At 44.5% G+C, this 20,556-nt stretch overlaps 1 protein-coding gene across 1 annotated transcript in view; it reads left to right on the top strand.

Moving 5' to 3' along the window:
• Window positions 1-20,556, top strand: part of LOC139764703 (arrestin domain-containing protein 17-like) — a 395,778-nt gene that overhangs the window by 100,309 nt on the left and 274,913 nt on the right. The window contains exon 2 of the mRNA XM_071691592.1: window positions 13,506-15,849. Coding sequence (XP_071547693.1) covers window positions 15,789-15,849 — 61 coding nt within the window. The 5' untranslated portion in view covers window positions 13,506-15,788. The remainder of the gene's footprint in view (window positions 1-13,505; window positions 15,850-20,556) is intronic.

The raw sequence follows: 20,556 nt of genomic DNA, 5'->3' as shown, positions 1-20,556 counted from the left end.
GTCTTAACACAGAGCCAACTGGCCACCTTGTCTTCACACAGGGTCAATTGGCCACCTTGTCTTAACACAGGGTCAAATAGCCACCTTGTCTTAACACAGGGTCAAATGGCCACCTTGTCTTAACACAGAGTCAATAGCCACCTTGTCTTAACACAGGGTCAAATGGCCACCTTGTCTTAACACAGAGTCAATTGACCACCTTGTCTTGACACAGGGTCAATTGGCCACCTTGTCTTAACACAGAGTCAATTGGCCTCCTTGTCTTAACACAGAGTCAATTGACCACCTTGTCTTGACACAGGGTCAATTGGCCACCTTGTCTTGACACAGGGTCAATTGGCCACCTTGTCTTAACACAGAGTCAATTGGCCTCCTTGTCTTAACACAGAGTCAGTTGGCCACCTTGTCTTAACACAGTCAATTGGCCACTTCTCTTAACACAGAGTCAATTGGCCACCTTGTCTTAACACAGTCAATTGGCCACCTTGTCGTAACACAGAGTCAATTGGCCACCTTGTCTTAACACAGAGTCAGTTTGCCTCCTTGTCTTAACACAGAGTCAATTGGCCACCTTGTCTTAACACAGAGTCAATTGGCCACCTTGTCTTAACACAGGGTCAATAGCCACCTTGTCTTAACACAGGGTCAATTGGCCACCTTGTCTTAACACAGGGTCAACTGGCCACCTTGTCTTGACACAGGGTCAATTGGCCACCTTGTCTCAACACAGAGTCAATTGGCCACCTTGTCTTAACACAGAGTCAATTGACCACCTTGTCTTGACACAGGGTCAATTGGCCACCTTGTCTTGACACAGGGTCAATTGGCCACCTTGTCTTAACACAGAGTCAATTGGCCTCCTTTTCTTAACGCAGAGTCAATTGGCCACCTTGTCTTAACACAGTCAATTGGCCACCTTGTCTTAACACAGAGTCAATTGGCCACCTTGTCTTAACACAGGTCGATTGGCCACCTTGTCTTAACACAGAGTCAATTGGCCACCTTGTCTTAACACATAGTCAATTGGCCTCCTTGTCTTAACACAGAGTCAATTGGCCACCTTGTCTTAACACAGGGTCAATTGGCCACCTTGTCTTAACACAGAGTCAATTGACCACCTTGTCTTGAGACAGGGTCAATTGGCCACCTTGTCTTAACACAGGGTCAATTGGCCACCTTGTCTTAACAAAGAGTCAATTGGCCTTCTTGTCTTAACACAGAGTCAATTGGCCACCTTGTCTTAACACAGGGTCAATTGGCCTCCTTGTCTTAACACATAGTCAATTGGCCACCTTGTCTTAACACAGGGTCAATTGGCCTCCTTGTCTTAACACAGGGTCAATTGGCCACCTTGTCTTAACAAAGAATCAATTGGCCACCTTGTCTTAACACAGAGTCAATTGGCCTCCTTGTCTTAACACAGAGTCAATTGGCCTCCTTGTCTTAACACAGAGTCAATTAGCCACCTTGTCTTAACACAGTCAATTGACCACCTTGTCTTAACACAGGGTCAATTGGCCTCCCTGCTATAACACAGGGTCAATTGGCCTCCTTGTCTTAACACTGAGTCAATTGGCCACCTTGTCTTAACACAGGGTCAATAGCCACCTTGTCTTAACACAGGGTCAATTGGCCACCTTGTCTTAACACAGGGTCAACTGGCCACCTTGTCTTGACACAGGGTCAATTGGCCACCTTGTCTCAACACAGAGTCAATTGGCCACCTTGTCTTAACACAGAGTCAATTGACCACCTTGTCTTGACACAGGGTCAATTGGCCACCTTGTCTTAACACAGGGTCAATTGGCCACCTTGTCTTAACACAGAGTCAATTGGCCTCCTTGTCTTAACGCAGAGTCAATTGGCCACCTTGTCTTAACACAGTCAATTGGCCACCTTGTCTTAACACAGAGTCAATTGGCCACCTTGTCTTAACACAGTCGATTGGCCACCTTGTCGTAACACAGAGTCAATTGGCCACCTTGTCTTAACACATAGTCAATTGGCCTCCTTGTCTTAACACAGAGTCAATTGGCCACCTTGTCTTAACACAGGGTCAATTGGCCACCTTGTCTTAACACAGAGTCAATTGGCCACCTTGTCTTAACACAGGGTCAATTGGCCACCTTGTCTTAACACAGGGTCAATTGGCCACCTTGTCTTAACACAGAGTCAATTGGCCTCCTTGTCTTAACACAGAGTCAATTGGCCACCTTGTCTTAACACAGGGTCAATTGGCCTCCTTGTCTTAACACAGGTCAATTGGCCACCTTGTCTTAACACAGAGTCAATTGGCCACCTTGTCTTAACACAGAGTCAATTGGCCACCTTGTCTTAACACAGGGTCAATTGGCCTCCTTGTCTTAACACAGAGTCAATTGGCCTCCTTGTCTTAACACAGGGTCAATTGGCCTCCTTGTCTTAACACAGGGTCAATTGGCCTCCTTGTCTTAACACAGAGTCAATTGGCCACCTTGTCTTAACACAGAGTCAATTGGCCACCTTGTCTTAACACAGGGTCAATTGGCCACCTTGTCTTAACACAGAGTCAATTGGCCTCCTTGTCTTAACACAGAGTCAATTGGCCACCTTGTCTTAACACAGGGTCAATTGGCCTCCTTGTCTTAACACAGAGTCAATTGGCCACCTTGTCTTAACACAGGGTCAATTGGCCTCCTTGTCTTAACACAGAGTCAATTGGCCACCTTGTCTTAACACAGAGTCAATTGGCCACCTTGTCTTAACACAGAGTCAATTGGCCACCTTGTCTTAACACAGGTCAATTGGCCACCTTGTCTTAACACAGGGTCAATTGGCCACCTTGTCTTAACACAGGTCAATTGGCCACCTTGTCTTAACACAGAGCCAGCTGGCCACCTTGTCTTAACACAGGGTCAATTGGCCACCTTGTCTTAACACAGGGTCAATTGGCCACCTTGTCTTAACACAGAGTCAATTGGCCACCTTGTCTTAACACAGAGTCAATTGGCCACCTTGTCTTACACAGGGTCAATTGGCCACCTTGTCTTAACACAGAGTCAATTGGCCACCTTGTCTTAACACAGAGTCAATTGACCACCTTGTCTTGAGACAGGGTCAATTGGCCACCTTGTCTTAACACATGGTCAATTGGCCACCTTGTCTTAACACAGAGTCAATTGGCCACCTTGTCTTAACACAGAGACAATTGGCCACCTTGTCGTAACACAGAGTCAATTGGCCAACTTGTCTTAACACAGAGACAACTGGCCACCTTGTCTTAACACAGAGACAATTGGCCACCTTGTCTTAACACAGAGACAATTGGCCACCTTGTCTTAACACAGAGACAATTGGCCACCTTGTCTTAACACAGAGACAATTGGCCACCTTGTCTTAACACAGAGACAATTGGCCACCTTGTCTTAACACAGAGACAATTGGCCACCTTGTCTTAACACGGTCCATTGCCTTCCTTGTCCTTAGACGTGACGTCAGCAGGTCTGGTGGAGTAAACAGGCGTCAGCTGATGGTCTGTTATTGTCTCACCAGGCAAGGTACAACATGGCCGCCTGGGGCCAGGTGTGTACACACTACACAACAGGTGGCGCGCGTTATGTCGCCCCGCGCTGCTCCAGTAATTACTTCCCAGGCAGGCAGAGTCTTCATGCCAGAGGGCACCGCCCGCCTTTGTTTTGAGACGCTGGGGGAGGTGTGTGTGTGTGTGTGTGTGTGTGTGTGTGCCACCATGTCTTTATAATTTACTGATAATTAATTATACGTATAGACATACGACACACACACACACACACACACACACACACACGAGCCTAGGTCGGCGGGGAGGCGTCATGCACCAAGGCCTCCTCCCAGGCAGCCCCCCTGGGTCATGGCCGCCACGTGCATGACAAACTACACAATTGAGTTCAGATATTTGCTTCATGTTCGCGCCTAGTTAATGAGCGTCCTCCTTACGCATGGCAGGCGTCATGCACCAGGGAAAGGGTTTAATCCCCTGAGCACGACGCCACGACCACTCGTGCCGTCGTGCTCAAGGGTCGTACCGACGTGGTCAAGGGTTGCGCCGTCGTGCTCAAGGGTCGTACCGTTGTGGTCAAAGGTCGTACTGTCGAGGTCAAGGATCGTATCGTCGTGGTCAAGGATCGTACTGACGTGGTCAAGGGTCGTACCGTCGTGGTCAAAGGTCGTACTGACGTGGTCAAGGGTCGTATCTCGTGGTCAAGGGTCGCACTGACGTGGTCAAGGGTCGTACCGTCGTGGTCAAAGGTCGTACTGTCGTGGTCAAGGTTCGTATCGTCGTGGTCAAAGATCGTACTGACGTGGTCAAGGGTCGTACCGTCGTGGTCAAAGGTCGTACTGTCGAGGTCAAGGTTCGTATCGTCTTGGTCAAGGATCGTACTGACGTGGTCAAGGGTCGTACCGTCGTGGTCAAAGGCCGTACTGACGTGGTCAAGGGTCGTATCTCGTGGTCAAGGGTCGCACTGACGTGGTCCAGGGTCGTACCGTCGTGGTCAAAGGTCGTACTGTCGTGGTCAAGGTTCGTATCGTCGTGGTCAAGGATCGTACTGACGTGGTCAAGGGTCGTAACGTAGTGGTCAAGGGTCGTACCGTCGTGCTCAAGGATCGTACCGTCGTGCTCAAGAATCGTACCACCGTGCTCAAGGATCGTACCGTCGTGCTTGCTCAAGGATCACAGCGTTGTGCTTAAGGGTCGTACTGTCATGCTCAAGGATCGTAGCGTCGTGCTCAAGAGCTAATTCCAAACATCTCCCTCTACAGAACCCGCTCACCTTGTGGTCTGTTATCTCAACCAATCATGTCTCCCTCCGTAAGGTAGAGACACCTGTCGTCTCTCGCCAGCCTCCTCCTTAATTCTGTCTCTAAACTCACTTTTTCCCATCCACCAATCAGCACCCTAACCGTGGCCTTTGACCTGACCCAGAATGGCCAGGCTTTGCGAGGGCCACTAGTGTACAGTAGTGTAGTGAAGATGCGTTCGTCGAGGGTGATCTATCACAGGTGTAGTGAAGATGAGTCTGGTGGTGTAGTGAAGATGATGGGGGTATGACTGAGGAGGGAGACATACTGTATTCACTTGCATATGTTGGTGTTTCCTGTTTCCATATGATCTGTGACTCTGATAAGGTGTTTCATATACTTACCAACAGATCTTTTACAATATCAATCACTTTACTTTCATTTCCCTATCACTTCGCCTCCAGGTTTGTGGCACCATTCGCAGTTATAGTTACTTGCACTGTGGAGCTATAGTTCTACGAGTACGCTATGCACAACGAACACTGATAATCTGATTCTGAGCTTACACTGTCGCGTCAATAACTTGGTTGTGAGCTACTGTTTGACGCCCAACACACACCATCTCCTTCAGCAACGTCTGAATGCTTCCGCGAAATCCATTTCTTTAGTCAGATATTGGCAAACGCTAATCAAGATATATATATATATATATATATATATATATATATATATATATATATATATATATATATATATATATATATATATATATATATATATATATATATATATATATATATATATATATATATATATATATATATATATATATATATATATATATAACCCTGGGATAGTGGAGAAAAAATACTTCCCACGTATTCCTTACATGTCGTAGAAAGCGACTAAAAGGGGAAGGAGCTGGGGGCTGGAAATCCTCCCTTTCCGTTTTTAATTTTCCAAAAGAAGGAACAAAGAAGGGGCTAAGTGAGGATATTTCCTCTTAGGCTCAATCCTCTGTTCTTAACACTAACTCGATAATGCGGGAAATGGAGATTATGTAAGAAAAAAAAATTATATATATATATATATATATATAGAGAGAGAGAGAGAGAGAGAGAGAGAGAGAGAGAGAGAGAGAGAGAGAGAGAGAGAGAGAGAGAGAGAGAGAGAGAGAGAGAGAGAGACAGACAGACAGACAGACAGACAGACAGACAGACAGACAAACAGAGAGAGAGAGAGAGAGACAGACAGACAGACAGACAGACAAACAGAGAGAGAGAGAGAGAGAGAGAGAGAGAGAGAGAGAGAGAGAGAGAGAGAGAGAGAGAGAGAGAGAGAGAGAGAGAGAGCCTAACTACCACAAACACTCAAATGCTACAATACAATACAATACAATACAATACAATACAATACAATACAATACAATACAATACAATACAATACAATACAATACAATACAGTACAATACCACCTCCATAAGCCTGGTACTCCCTCCATTCTCCGCCACACCACTCGACTCCTGACATCCATACTAATCCATAATTAAGCAGCCACCTCCAAAGGACATAAAAAGCTGACCTCTTCCCTCACACTTCAGCAACCACTTCTCACAGATTTTTCCTAACCCCAACAAACACAACAGTGATAAAACATACACACACCGAAACGACGCGACAACTACAAAACAACAACCTTTCAAACTTATTCTTCAACAACATCACATCTGACATATACACCTATTTGAAATCATACTCCCAAGACATATACGAGTTACGCTTTCTTGCCTATGCTCAAACATCACCCATGCCTTATAACATCTGAGACACCGATTCAATATATCTCAAGACTCTTCATGTGGATGCAACTGTTATAACTGACACACTAAACACTGCCCAACTGCCCTACACCCTCCCCACACACTCTCACACCACTACACCTTATGACGTCAGGTCCCCCTGATGGGTGTGGTCACCTTTTCGAGGGCTCAGGCTGGGATGTTCGTGTTGTGAAAAACTATGTAACATGAGGACAAATGAGAGATAGTAAGTCTGAGGAAAGGAACCTGGATGGTCTGACCCTGAGTGAAACGAAGATCAAAGGTAACGAAGGGGAAAGTATGGTTTGAGAACGTCTTAGGGGTAAAATCAGCGGATAGTGCGAGGGGAAGAGGTACGGATGGGGTAGTACTACTACTGAAGGAAGAGTTGTAACAACGGGCGAAAGTGTAGGTAAGCAAGCCCAAGCATGACGTGGAAACAAAGTGGATTAAGTGAGGAGGGTGATTATTAGTGCTTAGGTACCAGGCCATGAAATGACTGACAAAGAAAGGCGAGTGTTTGGGGAAGACTAATGGATGTGCCAGCGGTTTTGATGGATGACCTGAATGCAATAGGCGAGTATTGTGGCAGCTGAGGGTATAATTGAAGGACATGTGGTGTTCATGAAGTCCAGAGAATCGAAACAATGAAGAACTTCTGTAGTACGCTGAAAAAAAGGACGGGTAACTGGGAATAACCCCACACAGCAACTGCTGCGTTATGCTGCCGCTGCTCCAGTAATTACTTCCCAGGGAGGGAGAGTCCTCACGCCAGGGTATATGTGGTCAGTGTACATGGGTGAGTAGGAAAAATGGTGCTATTGTACAAAAACCATGCGTACAAAGGTTAGTGTTGGAAATTATGAAAAGCAAGTCTGCTGAATGTACCTGGTTCAGTTGTATGAAAGAGTGGTGAGTGAGAGGGCGCTGGCATGTACAGAGCATCAGACTAGGGGAGAACATTGTGGTTTCAGGAGGGGTAGAGGAGTGGGGATTAGGTGTCTTCTTTCACGAATGTGCGTGAAAAATACTTAGAGAACAGAAGGATTTGTATGTGGCATCATTGGATCTGGAGAAAGCGTATTATGAGGATCAGAGAGATGCTCTGTAGAAGGTATTACATATATGTGGTGTGGGAGGAAAACCACCAAAAGCAATAAGGTGTGTGTGTGCGAGTAGGTAGAGAGGAGGGTGAGTGGTTCCAGGTGGACGATGGTCTGCGGCAGTGGGTGTGTGGTGTCACCACGGCCATCTAATTTGTTTATGGACTGGCTGGTGAGAGAGGGGCAGATATGGAGTCTGATTGTAGTGGGGGAGGTCTAGAAGGTGAGTCAGTTGTTGTTTGCTGTTGTTTGTTGATAGAAGACTTAAATGAGAAACTGCAGATGCTGCTGTCTGAGTTTGGGAAGGTGTGTGATGGAGAAAGTTGAAAGTAAACTTGAATAGGAGCAGTGCAAAGAGACAGATTAGTTGGGGTCTGACTTTGAATGGAGAAAACCTGAAGAAAGTGAAGTATTAAAGATACCTGGGAGTGGATATGGTAACGAATGGAGCCACGGGAGCTGAGGTAAGTCACAGAGTGGGTGAGGGGGCGAAGGTTCTGCGAGCACTGAGGAATGTGTGGAAAGAGAGGTCATTATCCGGGAGGGCCACAGCAAGTGTATTTGAAGATTTAGTTGCACTAACGGCTTTGTGATGCATGAGCTGCTAGCTCGAATCTAGGAAGAGAGTGATGTGTTGAAAATGAATGTTTGAGGACAAAATGTGGAGTGAGGACAAATGATCTACTAAGAATGACAGGGTAAGAGAGATATGCGTTAATAAGAAGAGTATGACAAGAGAGCTGAAGAATGTTCTGAAATGGTCTGGAATTCGGAGTGAATGAGGGGAAATTGAACTGGAGATTCACGTTCCTCCCCGACCAAAACACCCTACGTCTGTCACCTATCATGGAACACATTCAACAATCCTTCAAAATTCAAAATACTCACTCTATTTCTTCCTTACCTCATCATTACCTGTGACCTCTTCCCCATTTGCCCACTTCACCGATGTTCCCATTTGTTTTCTTGTTCTTCTTGTGCCATTATCCTGCTTCCAAAGCGTTTCATTCTCCCTGAAGTTTGCTAATACTCGTTCACCCGAGCTCTCATTTGCCCTCTTCCAAACTGCGCTTTTCTCCCGACCTTCAACCGCTTTCTCTTGTACATCTCCCAAACATTCGCATCCCTTTCCTTCAAGTACCGCCAATATATCTCTCTCTTCTCTTTTACTAGTAACTCTACTTCGTCATCCCACCTCTCACTACCTTTTCTTACCTGCCCACCTTCTACCTTCCGCATACCACACACTTCCTTCGCACATGTTTGCTTATATCTCTCTCATTCCTCATCCACCCCTATACCCTCTTTTACTCTCGCCTTTTACCATTCTATACTCAATCTCTCCTGGTATTTCTTCCCACAAGTTTCTTTTCCAAACTTATTTACTTTCATCATCCTCTTCTAACTCATATCATTTCCTCTTTCCCGAAAACCTCTACAAATTTTTACCCCTGTCTCCACTAGGTATCGATCAGACATCCCACCAGCTGCCCCTCTGAACACATTCATATCCAAATGTCTCCTTCGCTCGCCTGTCGATTAGTATGCAATCCAGTAATGTCCTCCTATCACCTCTGTTATTCACCCATGATACTTATTCATATCCCTCTTTTTTACACAAGGTATTCTCAATGGCATAGTCACAAGCTGTTCAGTATTTCTATTCACCTCACAATACCCCATGTCCTCTAGTTATATTTCTAATTGCCACATTATTCATTCTCGAATTTTAAGCAACCATCACTAACACCCTTTTTCTTACATCAAAACTACTAACACATTCACTCAGCTGCTCCTAAAACACTTACCCTCATCATATTCCTTCTCGCGGCCGGCTGCATGAGCACTCATCATCACCCATCTCTTGGAATTCATTTTCCTTTTTACCCACATCATTCTGGAGCTCACTTGCTTACACTATTTCACACTGCCACAACTCCTGCTTCAGCAGTAGTGCTATGATTTCCTTAGTTCTTGCCCAACAACACCAACACCTGACTTTACGCCAGAAGATTCAGAAAACGTGAGGTGTGCATGGGATAGAGCGCACTGGAACAATGTGGTATACAGGGCACGACGTGCTGTCAATGGAAAACTGGTCAGGGAAAACCACGGAAAGGTCTGTAGGGCCTGGATGTAGATAAGGAGCTGTGGTTACCATGCATTACACATGACAGGCGCTACCTCGCTAACGCTGAAATGGGCCAACGTATATGAAAAAAAAAAAAAAAACATATACGTCTCCGCTAGCAGCGGTAGTGGCCAGCAGGATGTGGTGGTGGTGGTGTTTTTCTGTAAGTTAGACAACGGCTTTCCCAGAAAGTGCGTCGCTGGCCATCGATTGCGTGAGAGGCCACGAACTCGACTCGCACGTCCCACACCTGACTCATATGCACCACCATGCACGGGGCGCATGCAAGGACGTCTGAGCACATACAGTGGGGAATTTTCTCTTTTTTTTCGAGTTCTCAACAGTAGCCCAGCTTCCCTGTGCAGGTATGAGTGTATATAAACACACACACACACACACACACACACACACACACACACACACACACACACACACACACACACACACACACACACACACACACACACACACACACACACACACACACACACACACACACACACACACACCACAGATTACTGAAGGCCTTGACCCATATATAAGACAGTTTGCTGACATTTTGCCAAACTTGTTGAAGAAGTTTGCAGCTACGCTTGAGAAGCAGCTTGTAGTGGTGTTCACGACGTCGCTGGAGGAAGGTAAAGTGCCAAGGGATTGGAGGAGGACAGAGGTCATATCTGTCACTAAGAAAGGAGAACGGGACGTTGCACTGACCTACAGACGGGTCTCTTAGACATGCAAATGGATAACTACTTGTACAGAAGACTTTACGTATGGGGGAGACAACACGGGTTCAGAGAGAGACCATAAGTAACAAACCTCTTAGACTTGTACGAGAGAGTGAGCTCCGATTTAGGCAAGAGAGCAGACTGAGTGCGGTGAGAACATCTAGAATGTCAGAAAGCATTTGACGCTGACATACATAAGAGTTGGGTAAGGTAGCTTGATCTTCAGGCAGAAATAAGATTACGAATCCTTCGATGGCCAGACAATTAACCTCTCATAATGGGTTGGGTTCAACAGTGGCATACTGCAGGGCTCAGTTCTGGATCCACTGCTCTTCTTGAGCTATGTAACCGACGCGTCAGATGGACTGTTCTTACACCTGTATTTGCGGAAGATGCAAAACTCATGGAAAAAGTAAAGAATTGAGGAGGATTGCATCGTTTTACAAGGGGACCTAGACAAATTCCCGAATTGGTATGATAAACTGTTGATTCAGAATGAGATATTGCAAAGTAATGAGGTTGACACACGCTGAAATAAGGCCTAAATGCGAACATTATCAACCAGAAAATAAGCTGCAGAGTCTCAGTGTATGAGAGGGACTTCCTGAGACACTATACCTGACCTGTCGCTCGAGTCCCACCTTAGAAGAACTGTGGAGACAAACTGCCAGTTAGCTGAAAATCAGAATAGCATTCAAATAGATAGATAACAAACTACCCAGCAATTTCTTCTCAAAAGCTTCTTAAATCTAGTATGTGATTCACAAAAGAAAAGCACAAAGAGCTTATAGAGAAGGTCCAGAGGAGGACAAGAACGCTGGTACCAAAATCAAGGAAAGATGAGGCTGGACGCCGTAGAGGTTTACATCACTGTAAAGCAAAGGGTAAGGGTATGGGTATGGGTAAGAGTATAGGTAAGGGTAAGGGTATGGGTATGGGTAAGGATATTGGTAAGGTTAAGGGTACGGGTAAGGTTAAGGGTATAGGTAAAGGTAAAGGTATGGGTAAGGGTATGGGTATGGATAAGGGTATGGGTATGGGTAAGGATATGGGTAAGGGTAAGGGTATGGGTAAGGGTAAGGGTATGGGTAAAGGTAAAGGTATGGGTAAGGGTATGGGTATGGATAAGGGTATGGGTAAGGGTATAGGTAAGGGTATGGGTAAGGGTAAGGTAAAGGTATGGGTAAGGGTATGGGTAAGGCTATAGGTAACTGTAAGGTAAGGGTATGGGTAAAGGTATGGATAAGGGTAAGGGTGAGGGTAAGGGTAAAGGTATTGGTATGGGTAAGGGTATAGGTAAAGGTAAAGATATGGGTTAGGGTAAGGGGTTGTTTTCAAACTAATTTCATGACGTCAAAAGTGAATACTTCTCTCAATGGATGAAAAGACAGACAATCCTGAGGCCAGAATAAACCCCTTGATACAAAAGGCAGCGTCAGAGTACAAGGGTCGTCGTGAGGGACCGAGGCACACGAACTGGCCAGTGTGGACACGACACCACACCAAACTTACAGCAGTGGATGATCGAGTGTACGTTCAAGTGACGGTGCCTCACGATGTAGCCAAACACCTCCCCAGTACAGCACAAACAGAGAAATACACACCCACACACACACACACACACACACACACACACACACACACCACACACACACACACACACACACACATACACACACACACACACACACACACACACACACACACACACACACACACACACACACCACACACACACACACACACACACACACACACACACACACACACACACACACACACACACACACACACACACATACACACACACCACACACACACACACACACACACACACACACACACACACACACACACACACACCACACACACACCACACACACACACACACACACACACACACACACACACACACATACACACACACATACCACACACACACACACACACACACACACACACACACCACACACACACCACACACACACACACACACACACACACACACACACACACACACAAACAAACACACACACACACACACACACACACATACCACACACACACACACACACACACACACACACACACACACACGACACACACACACACACACACACACACACACACCACACACACACCACACACACACACCACACACACACACACACACACACACCACACACACACACACACACACACACACACACACCACACACACACACACACACACACACACACTCACACCCGAGACACTCTCATACTGCACACATAACCCTTCTAGTATACCTTGCAAGAGATATGCTTAAAATGAAGAAAATAGGAAATACATTTAGACGTATTATGTTACATTACACGATCTAATTCACACATCACATTTCCCGGAACTAATCTTACATTCTCCTTTGGTCATGGTGGACTGGACGTGATATAAGACCATAACATATTGCAGATCTGATGCAAAATGTCGAGGGAATAGTTAGGTTAGCCAGGCGTATTTTGGGCCCACTTTACCCCGCTAAAAATAGTTTGAAAACTATGTAATCATCCGCTGAAACAAAGTTACTTTACACCAGAAAAAAATTAAAACTTAAAAAATCTAATTTTTTTTCTTTTTCCCTAGGGTTAAAAAGAAAAGTAAAAATTTCAAAAATTTCATCTTTTTTTAGGGTTCAACAAAAATTCAAATTTCAAAAATTCAATTTACTATTTTGTTCTTTTTTTCCAGGGTTCAAAAACAATTAGAAAATCAAAAAACTTAGTTTACTATTTTGTTATTCTTTCAGGATTCAAAAACAATTTCAAAATTTCAAAAAATTTATTTACTATTTTCTGTTCTCTTTTGCAGGGCTCAAAAAAAAAATTCAGAATTTCAAAAATGAATTTACCATTCTTTTTTTCCAGGGTTCAAAAACAATTTTAAAATTCAAAAAATTTAATTTACTATTTTGTGTTCTTTTTTCCAGGGTTCTGGTAATTGTGAGGCACTGCCTAGAGACGAAGAGATCCAGATGTTGGTTTCAATAAACCCCAGGAAGAAAACGAGTGGTTGCTTTTAACGGAAGAAAACGAGTGGTTAATTTTGACAGGAAGAAAACGAATGGTTATTTTTGAAAGGAAGAAAACGAGTTGTTATTTTGACAAGAAGAAAACTAGTAGTTATTTTTGACAGGATGAAAACAAGTGGTTATTTTTGACCTGATGAAAACGAGTGGTTATTCTTGACACAAAGAAAACGAGTTGTTTTTTTAAATAGAAAACGAATGGTAATATTTTACAAGAAAACGAGTGTTCTTTTTACAAGAAGGACACGAGGGGTTATTTTTGAACAGGAAGAAAACGAGTAGTTATTTTTAACAGGAAGAACATAAGTAGTTATTTTTGAAAAGGAAGAAAACAAGTGGTTATCTTTGAAGAAGAAAACGAGTGGTTCTTTTTGAACAGGAACAAAACAAGTAGTCATTTTTGAACGGGAAGAAAACGAGTAGTTATTTTTGAACAGAAAGAAAACGAGTGGTTATTTCTTACAGGAAGAAAACAAGTAGTTATTACTAAACAAGAAGAAAACGAGTTGTCCTTTTTGGACAAGAAGAAAACGAGCTGTCACTTGTGGATCGACAGCGCCCCCGCCCTTGGCGCCTGATGCTCCGTCTTCAGTATACTTGGAGACTTGAGGGAGAGTAGCCCAGCGACCTGGGCACCTGACACTTGTGGTCAATGAAAGCTCTCGAGGACTGACCCACGACGAACGAGGACTCTTCACAAGTGACTCGCGGTCAACGAGGGCTGTCCAGAAGTGAACCAGGGGTCAACGAGGGCTCTCTGGTACTTACTTGCGGTCAATGACGGCTCACCAGAACTAATTAGCGGTCAACGAGGGCTCTTCAGAACTGACTCGCGGTCAACGAGGGCTCTTCAAAACTGACTCGCGGTCAACGAGGGCTCTCCAGGCCTTACTCGCGGTCAACGAGGGCTCTCCAGACCTGACTCGCGGTCAACGAGGGCTCTCCAGAACTGACCCACTTTACGAGCGATGGGAAGAGCACCTGACCTTGTGTGTCCCGGAATGATAAGTGTTACAAAAGTTATAAGTGCTGGCTGCAGTGTGCTGCACGACCACATAAGTGCTGGTAAAGTTGCGAGAGAACTGTATAAGTACCGACAAAAGTGCGAGGGAGCCATGTAAGTGTAAGTAAAAGTGCCAAAGGACCATTTGAGAGATACATGTGTCCCGGGGCCTCTGAAGTGCTATCAAAAGTGCCGTAAGTGAGCTAGGGCCACAGATGGTGTCAGAGACTCACAAAAGTGTTAGTGGTGTTCCTATGTAAGTAAGAGAAACATGTTATAAGTGCCACATGACCATGTAAGTACCCGCAGAAGCGTCGAAAGTCATGTAAGTCATGTAAGTGCCTTGAGATGCCTCACACGATCATGTAAGTGTCTCTTAAAAGTGTCGAGGACGCAAGGCAAGTGTCGGGCGAGAGTGTCGGACGCTGGCAAGGGTCTCGGATGAAGGTGGCCACAGAGCCGTCAAGCGCCACTGACGGAGGGAGGGAAAAGAGCAGGCTTTAAGAACACCATCACCTGCTGCTGATGACACTCCTCGAAAACCACACCTTCAGCGCTGACGGAGACGAACCACACCTTCAGCGCTGACGGAGACGAACCACACCTTCAGCGCTGACGGAGACGAACCACACCTTCAGCGCTGACGGAGACGAACCACACCTTCAGCGCTGACGGAGGCGAACCACACCTTCAGCGCTGACGGAGACGAACCACACCTTCAGCGCTGACGGAGACGAACCACACCTTCAGCGCTGACGGAGACGAACCACACCTTCATCGCTGACGGAGACGAACCACACCTTCAGCGCTGACGGAGGCGAACCACACCTTCAGCGCTGACGGAGGCGAACCACACCTTCAGCGCTGACGGAGACGAACCACACCTTCAGCGCTGACGGAGACGAACCACACCTTCAGCGCTGACGGAGACGAACCACACCTTCAGCGCTGACGGAGACGAACCACACCTTCAGCGCTGACGGAGACGAACCACACCTTCAGCGCTGACGGAGACGCGCCCTGGCCTGTGAGGGAGAAAGGTGCCCGAGCCATGCAAGTGTCACCAGCCCGGGCAGGCAGTGTCAGGCGTCGTACGACAGTGACACAGGCGGCAGTGACCCAGGCCGTGGCGAGGGAGGGGTGGCACTGCACCAGAGAGCTTCACTGTCTACGTTGTACCAATGATGAAAATGAAGGCACGTTGGCGACAGGCCGTGCGCAAACTCCAGCTCACGGAATGGGGTAAGCTGCCAACGTTTTCCCCACCGTGCATGAGGTAAGCTGCCAACGTTTTCCCCACCGTGCATGGGGTAAGCTGCCAACGTTTTCCCCACCGTGCATGGGGTAAGCTGGCAACGTTTTCCCCCACCGTGCATGAGGTAAGCTGGCAACGTTTTCCCCCACCGTGCATGAGGTAAGCTGGCAACGTTTACCACGTATATGGGACGTCAGCAACGTTTTCCATCCATGGGATGAGCCAGCGATGTTTGCCACGCATGGTGTAAGCTGGAAATGTTTGCCACGCATGAGGTAAGCCAGTAACGTTTTACACGTATGGAGTGAGCCAGTAACGTTTTCCACGTATGGGGTGAGCCAGTAACGTTTTCCACGTATGGGGTGAGCCAGTAACGTTTTCCACGTATGGGATGAGCCAATAACGTTTTCCACGTATGGGGTGAGCCAGCAACGTTTTCCACGTATGGAGTGAGCCAGCAACGTTTTCCACGTATGGGGTGAATCAGTAACATTTTTCACTTAAGGGTAAGCAAACAACGTTTACGTAAGGGTGAGCTAAAAACATTGCGGCACAGGTAAGCCAGCAACGTTTCTGCATCGATAAGCCAGCAACGGTTTTGTACGAGAAAGTCAGCAACGTTTCTACATGAGTAAGCCAGCAACATTTCTGCATGAGTAAGCCAGCAACGTTTCATACTAAGCCGACACAGTCAGCAGTGTTTCCTTAATGCGAGTTAGCAACGTTGCAATATGGGTAAGCCTTCAACATTTCCGTAATGGAAGTCAGCAACGTTTGGGTAAACAAGCAACGTTTCAGGAAGAATAAGCCAAACAACGTTTTCGAAGCGACACCCGGCAACATTTTTCTCTGAGTCAGAAACGTTTCGGAAATGGGAGCTAACGTTTCAGCGTAGGTGAGACACAGCAAAGTATCAATTCTGGAAGTCTGCCATGTCTGAGTTTGGAACAAAACCATCAACGTTTTCTTTGTGTACAATCGTTCAACGTTTCAGTATCGGTGAGCCGGCAACGTTTCCCGATCAGATGCCGTTAACGTTTGAGTGTAAATAAACTAGATCACATGGCTCAGTGTTTTCTGACCTTAAGGGAGAATTGAAGCCTATATAAGGAGAGTATAAGATAGGAACATATAGGAGAGTATGAGACAGGAACATATAGGAGAGTATGAGATAGGAACATATAGGAGAGTATGAGATAGGAACATATAGGGGAGTATGAGATAGGAACATATAGGAGAGTATGAGATAGGAACATATAGGAGAGTATGAGATAGGAACATATAGGAGAGTATGAGATAGGAATATATAGGAGAGTATGATATAGGAACATATAGGAGAGTATGAGATAGGAACATATAGGAGAGTATGAGATAGGAACATATAGGAGAGTATGAGATAGGAACATATAGGAGAGTATAAGATAGGAACATATAGGAGAGTATGAGATAGGAACATATAGGAGAGTATGAGATAGGAACATATAGGAGAGTATAAGATAGGAACATATAGGAGAGTATGAGATAGGAACATATAGGAGAGTATGAGATAGGAATATATAGGAGAGTATGAGATAGGAACATATAGGAGAGTATAAGATAGGAACATATAGGAGAGTATGAGATAGGAACATATAGGAGAGTATAAGATAGGAACATATAGGAGAGTATGAGATAGGAACATATAGGAGAGTATGAGATAGGAACATATAGGAGAGTATGAGATAGGAACATATAGGAGAGTATGAGATAGGAACATATAGGAGAGTATGAGATAGGAACATATAGGAGAGTATGAGATAGGAACATATAGGAGAGTATGAGATAGGAACATATAGGAGAGTATGAGATAGGAATATATAGGAGAGTATGAGATAGGAACATATAGGAGAGTATGAGATAGGAACATATAGGAGAGTATGAGATAGGAACATATAGGAGAGTATGAGATAGGAACATATAGGAGAGTATGAGATAGGAACATATAGGAGAGTATGAGATAGGAACATATAGGAGAGTATGAGATAGGAACATATAGGAGAGTATGAGATAGGAACATATAGGAGAGAGTGTGAGATAGGGACATATAGGAGATTGTGAGATCGGGACATACTGGAGATTGTGAGGTAAGGACATATAGGAGAGAGTGTGAGATAGGGACATATAGGAGATTGTGAGATCGGGACATACTGGAGATTGTGAGGTAAGGACATATAGGAGAGAGTGTGAGATAGGAACATATAGGTGAGAGTGAGATAGGGGCATATAGGAGAGTGTGAGATATAGAGGCATATATGATTTCCGGTTTGGTGATCCAACACACATAAATCTAATTTTGCTTTCGTATAACTATTCTTTAATCATCTGCTCTTAGTAAATAAACGTGGTAAAGCAGACTCAATCTATCCACTTTTAATCTTATTTCAAAAAGGATCACAACTGAGCACGTGATCAAGCATTTTCCTACGAGTCCACAGGGGAAATGAAACACATGTTCCCAAGTGCACATCATCAGGGGAGATACAAGAATGAAATATCAACTGACTGTAATATTTCTTTCTTGTATCTCCCCCTGATGAAGTGATTATGACACGAAAGTGCACTTGAGAAATTATCGTGTGTCATTTCCTCATGGACTCATATATATATATATATATATATATATATATATATATATATATATATATATATATATATATATATATATATATATATATATATATATATATATATATATATATATATATATATATATATATATATATATATATATATATATATATATATATATATATATATATATATATATATATATATATATATATATATATATATATATATATATATATATATATATATATATATATATATATATATATATATATATATCCCTGGGGATAGGGGAGAAATAATACTTCCCACGTATTCCCTGCGTGTCGTAGAATGCGACTAAAAGGGGAGGGAGCGGGGGTCTGGAAATCCTCCCCTCTCACTTTTTTTTTTAATTTTCCAAAAGAGGGAACAGAGAAGGGGCCCAGGTGAGGATATTCCCTCAAGGGCCTAGTCCTCTGTTCTCAACGCTACCTCGCTAATGCGGGAAATGGCGAATAGTATGAAAGAAAAAAAAAAAAATATATATATATATATATATATATATATATATATATATATATATATATTTATTTATTTTATTTATATTTATTATACTTTGTCGCTGTCTCCCGCGTTTGCGAGGTAGCGCAAGGAAACAGACGAAAGAAATGGCCCAACCCCCCCCCCATACACATGTATATACATACGTCCACACACGCAAATATACATACCTACACAGCTTTCCATGGTTTACCCCAGACGCTTCACATGCCCCGATTCAATCCACTGACAGCACGTCAACCCCGGTATACCACATCGCTCCAATTCACTCTATTCCTTGCCCTCCTTTCACCCTCCTGCATGTTCAGGCCCCGATCACACAAAATCTTTTTCACTCCATCTTTCCACCTCCAATTTGGTCTCCCTCTTCTCCTCGTTCCCTCCACCTCCGACACATATATCCTCTTGGTCAATCTTTCCTCACTCATTCTCTCCATGTGCCCAAACCACTTCAAAACACCCTCTTCTGCTCTCTCAACCACGCTCTTTTTATTTCCACACATCTCTCTTACCCTTACGTTACTCACTCGATCAAACCACCTCACACCACACATTGTCCTCAAACATCTCATTTCCAGCACATCCATCCTCCTGCGCACAACTCTATCCATAGCCCACGCCTCGCAACCATACAACATTATTGGAACCACTATTCCTTCAAACATACCCATTTTTGCTTTCCGAGATAATGTTCTCGACTTCCACACATTCTTCAAGGCCCCCAGAATTTTCGCCCCCTCCCCCACCCTATGATCCACTTCCGCTTCCATGGTTCCATCCGCTGCCAGATCCACTCCCAGATATCTAAAACACTTCACTTCCTCCAGTTTTTCTTCATTCAAACTCACCTCCCAATTGACTTGACCCTCAACCCTACTGTACCTAATAACCTTGCTCTTATTCACATTTACTCTTAACTTTCTTCTTCCACACACTTTACCAAACTCAGTCACCAGCTTCTGCAGTTTCTCACATGAATCAGCCACCAGCGCTGTATCATCAGCGAACAACAACTGACTCACTTCCCAAGCTCTCTCATCCCCAACAGACTTCATACTTGCCCCTCTTTCCAAAACTCTTGCATTTACCTCCCTAACAACCCCATCCATAAACAAATTAAACAACCATGGAGACATCACACACCCCTGCCGCAAACCTACATTCACTGAGAACCAATCACTTTCCTCTTTTCCTACACGTACACATGCCTTACATCCTCGATAAAAACTTTTCACTGCTTCTAACAACTTTCCTCCCACACCGTATATTCTTAATACCTTCCACAGAGCATCTCTATCAACTCTATCATATGCCTTCTCCAGATCCATAAATGGTACATACAAATCAATTTGCTTTTCTAAGTATTTCTCACATACATTCTTCAAAGCAAACACCTGATCCACACATCCTCTACCACTTCTGAAACCACACTGCTCTTCCCCGATCTGATGCTCTATACATGCCTTCACCCTCTCAATCAATACCCTCCCATATAATTTACCAGGAATACTCAACAAACTTATACCTCTGTAATTTGAGCACTC

The sequence above is a fragment of the Panulirus ornatus genome, chromosome 50 (genome assembly GCF_036320965.1).
Source record: "Panulirus ornatus isolate Po-2019 chromosome 50, ASM3632096v1, whole genome shotgun sequence".
Taxonomy (NCBI): Eukaryota; Metazoa; Arthropoda; class Malacostraca; order Decapoda; family Palinuridae; genus Panulirus; species Panulirus ornatus.
The sequence above is the reverse complement of the archived record's forward strand: the minus strand, read 5'-3'. Positions and strand labels throughout refer to the sequence as shown.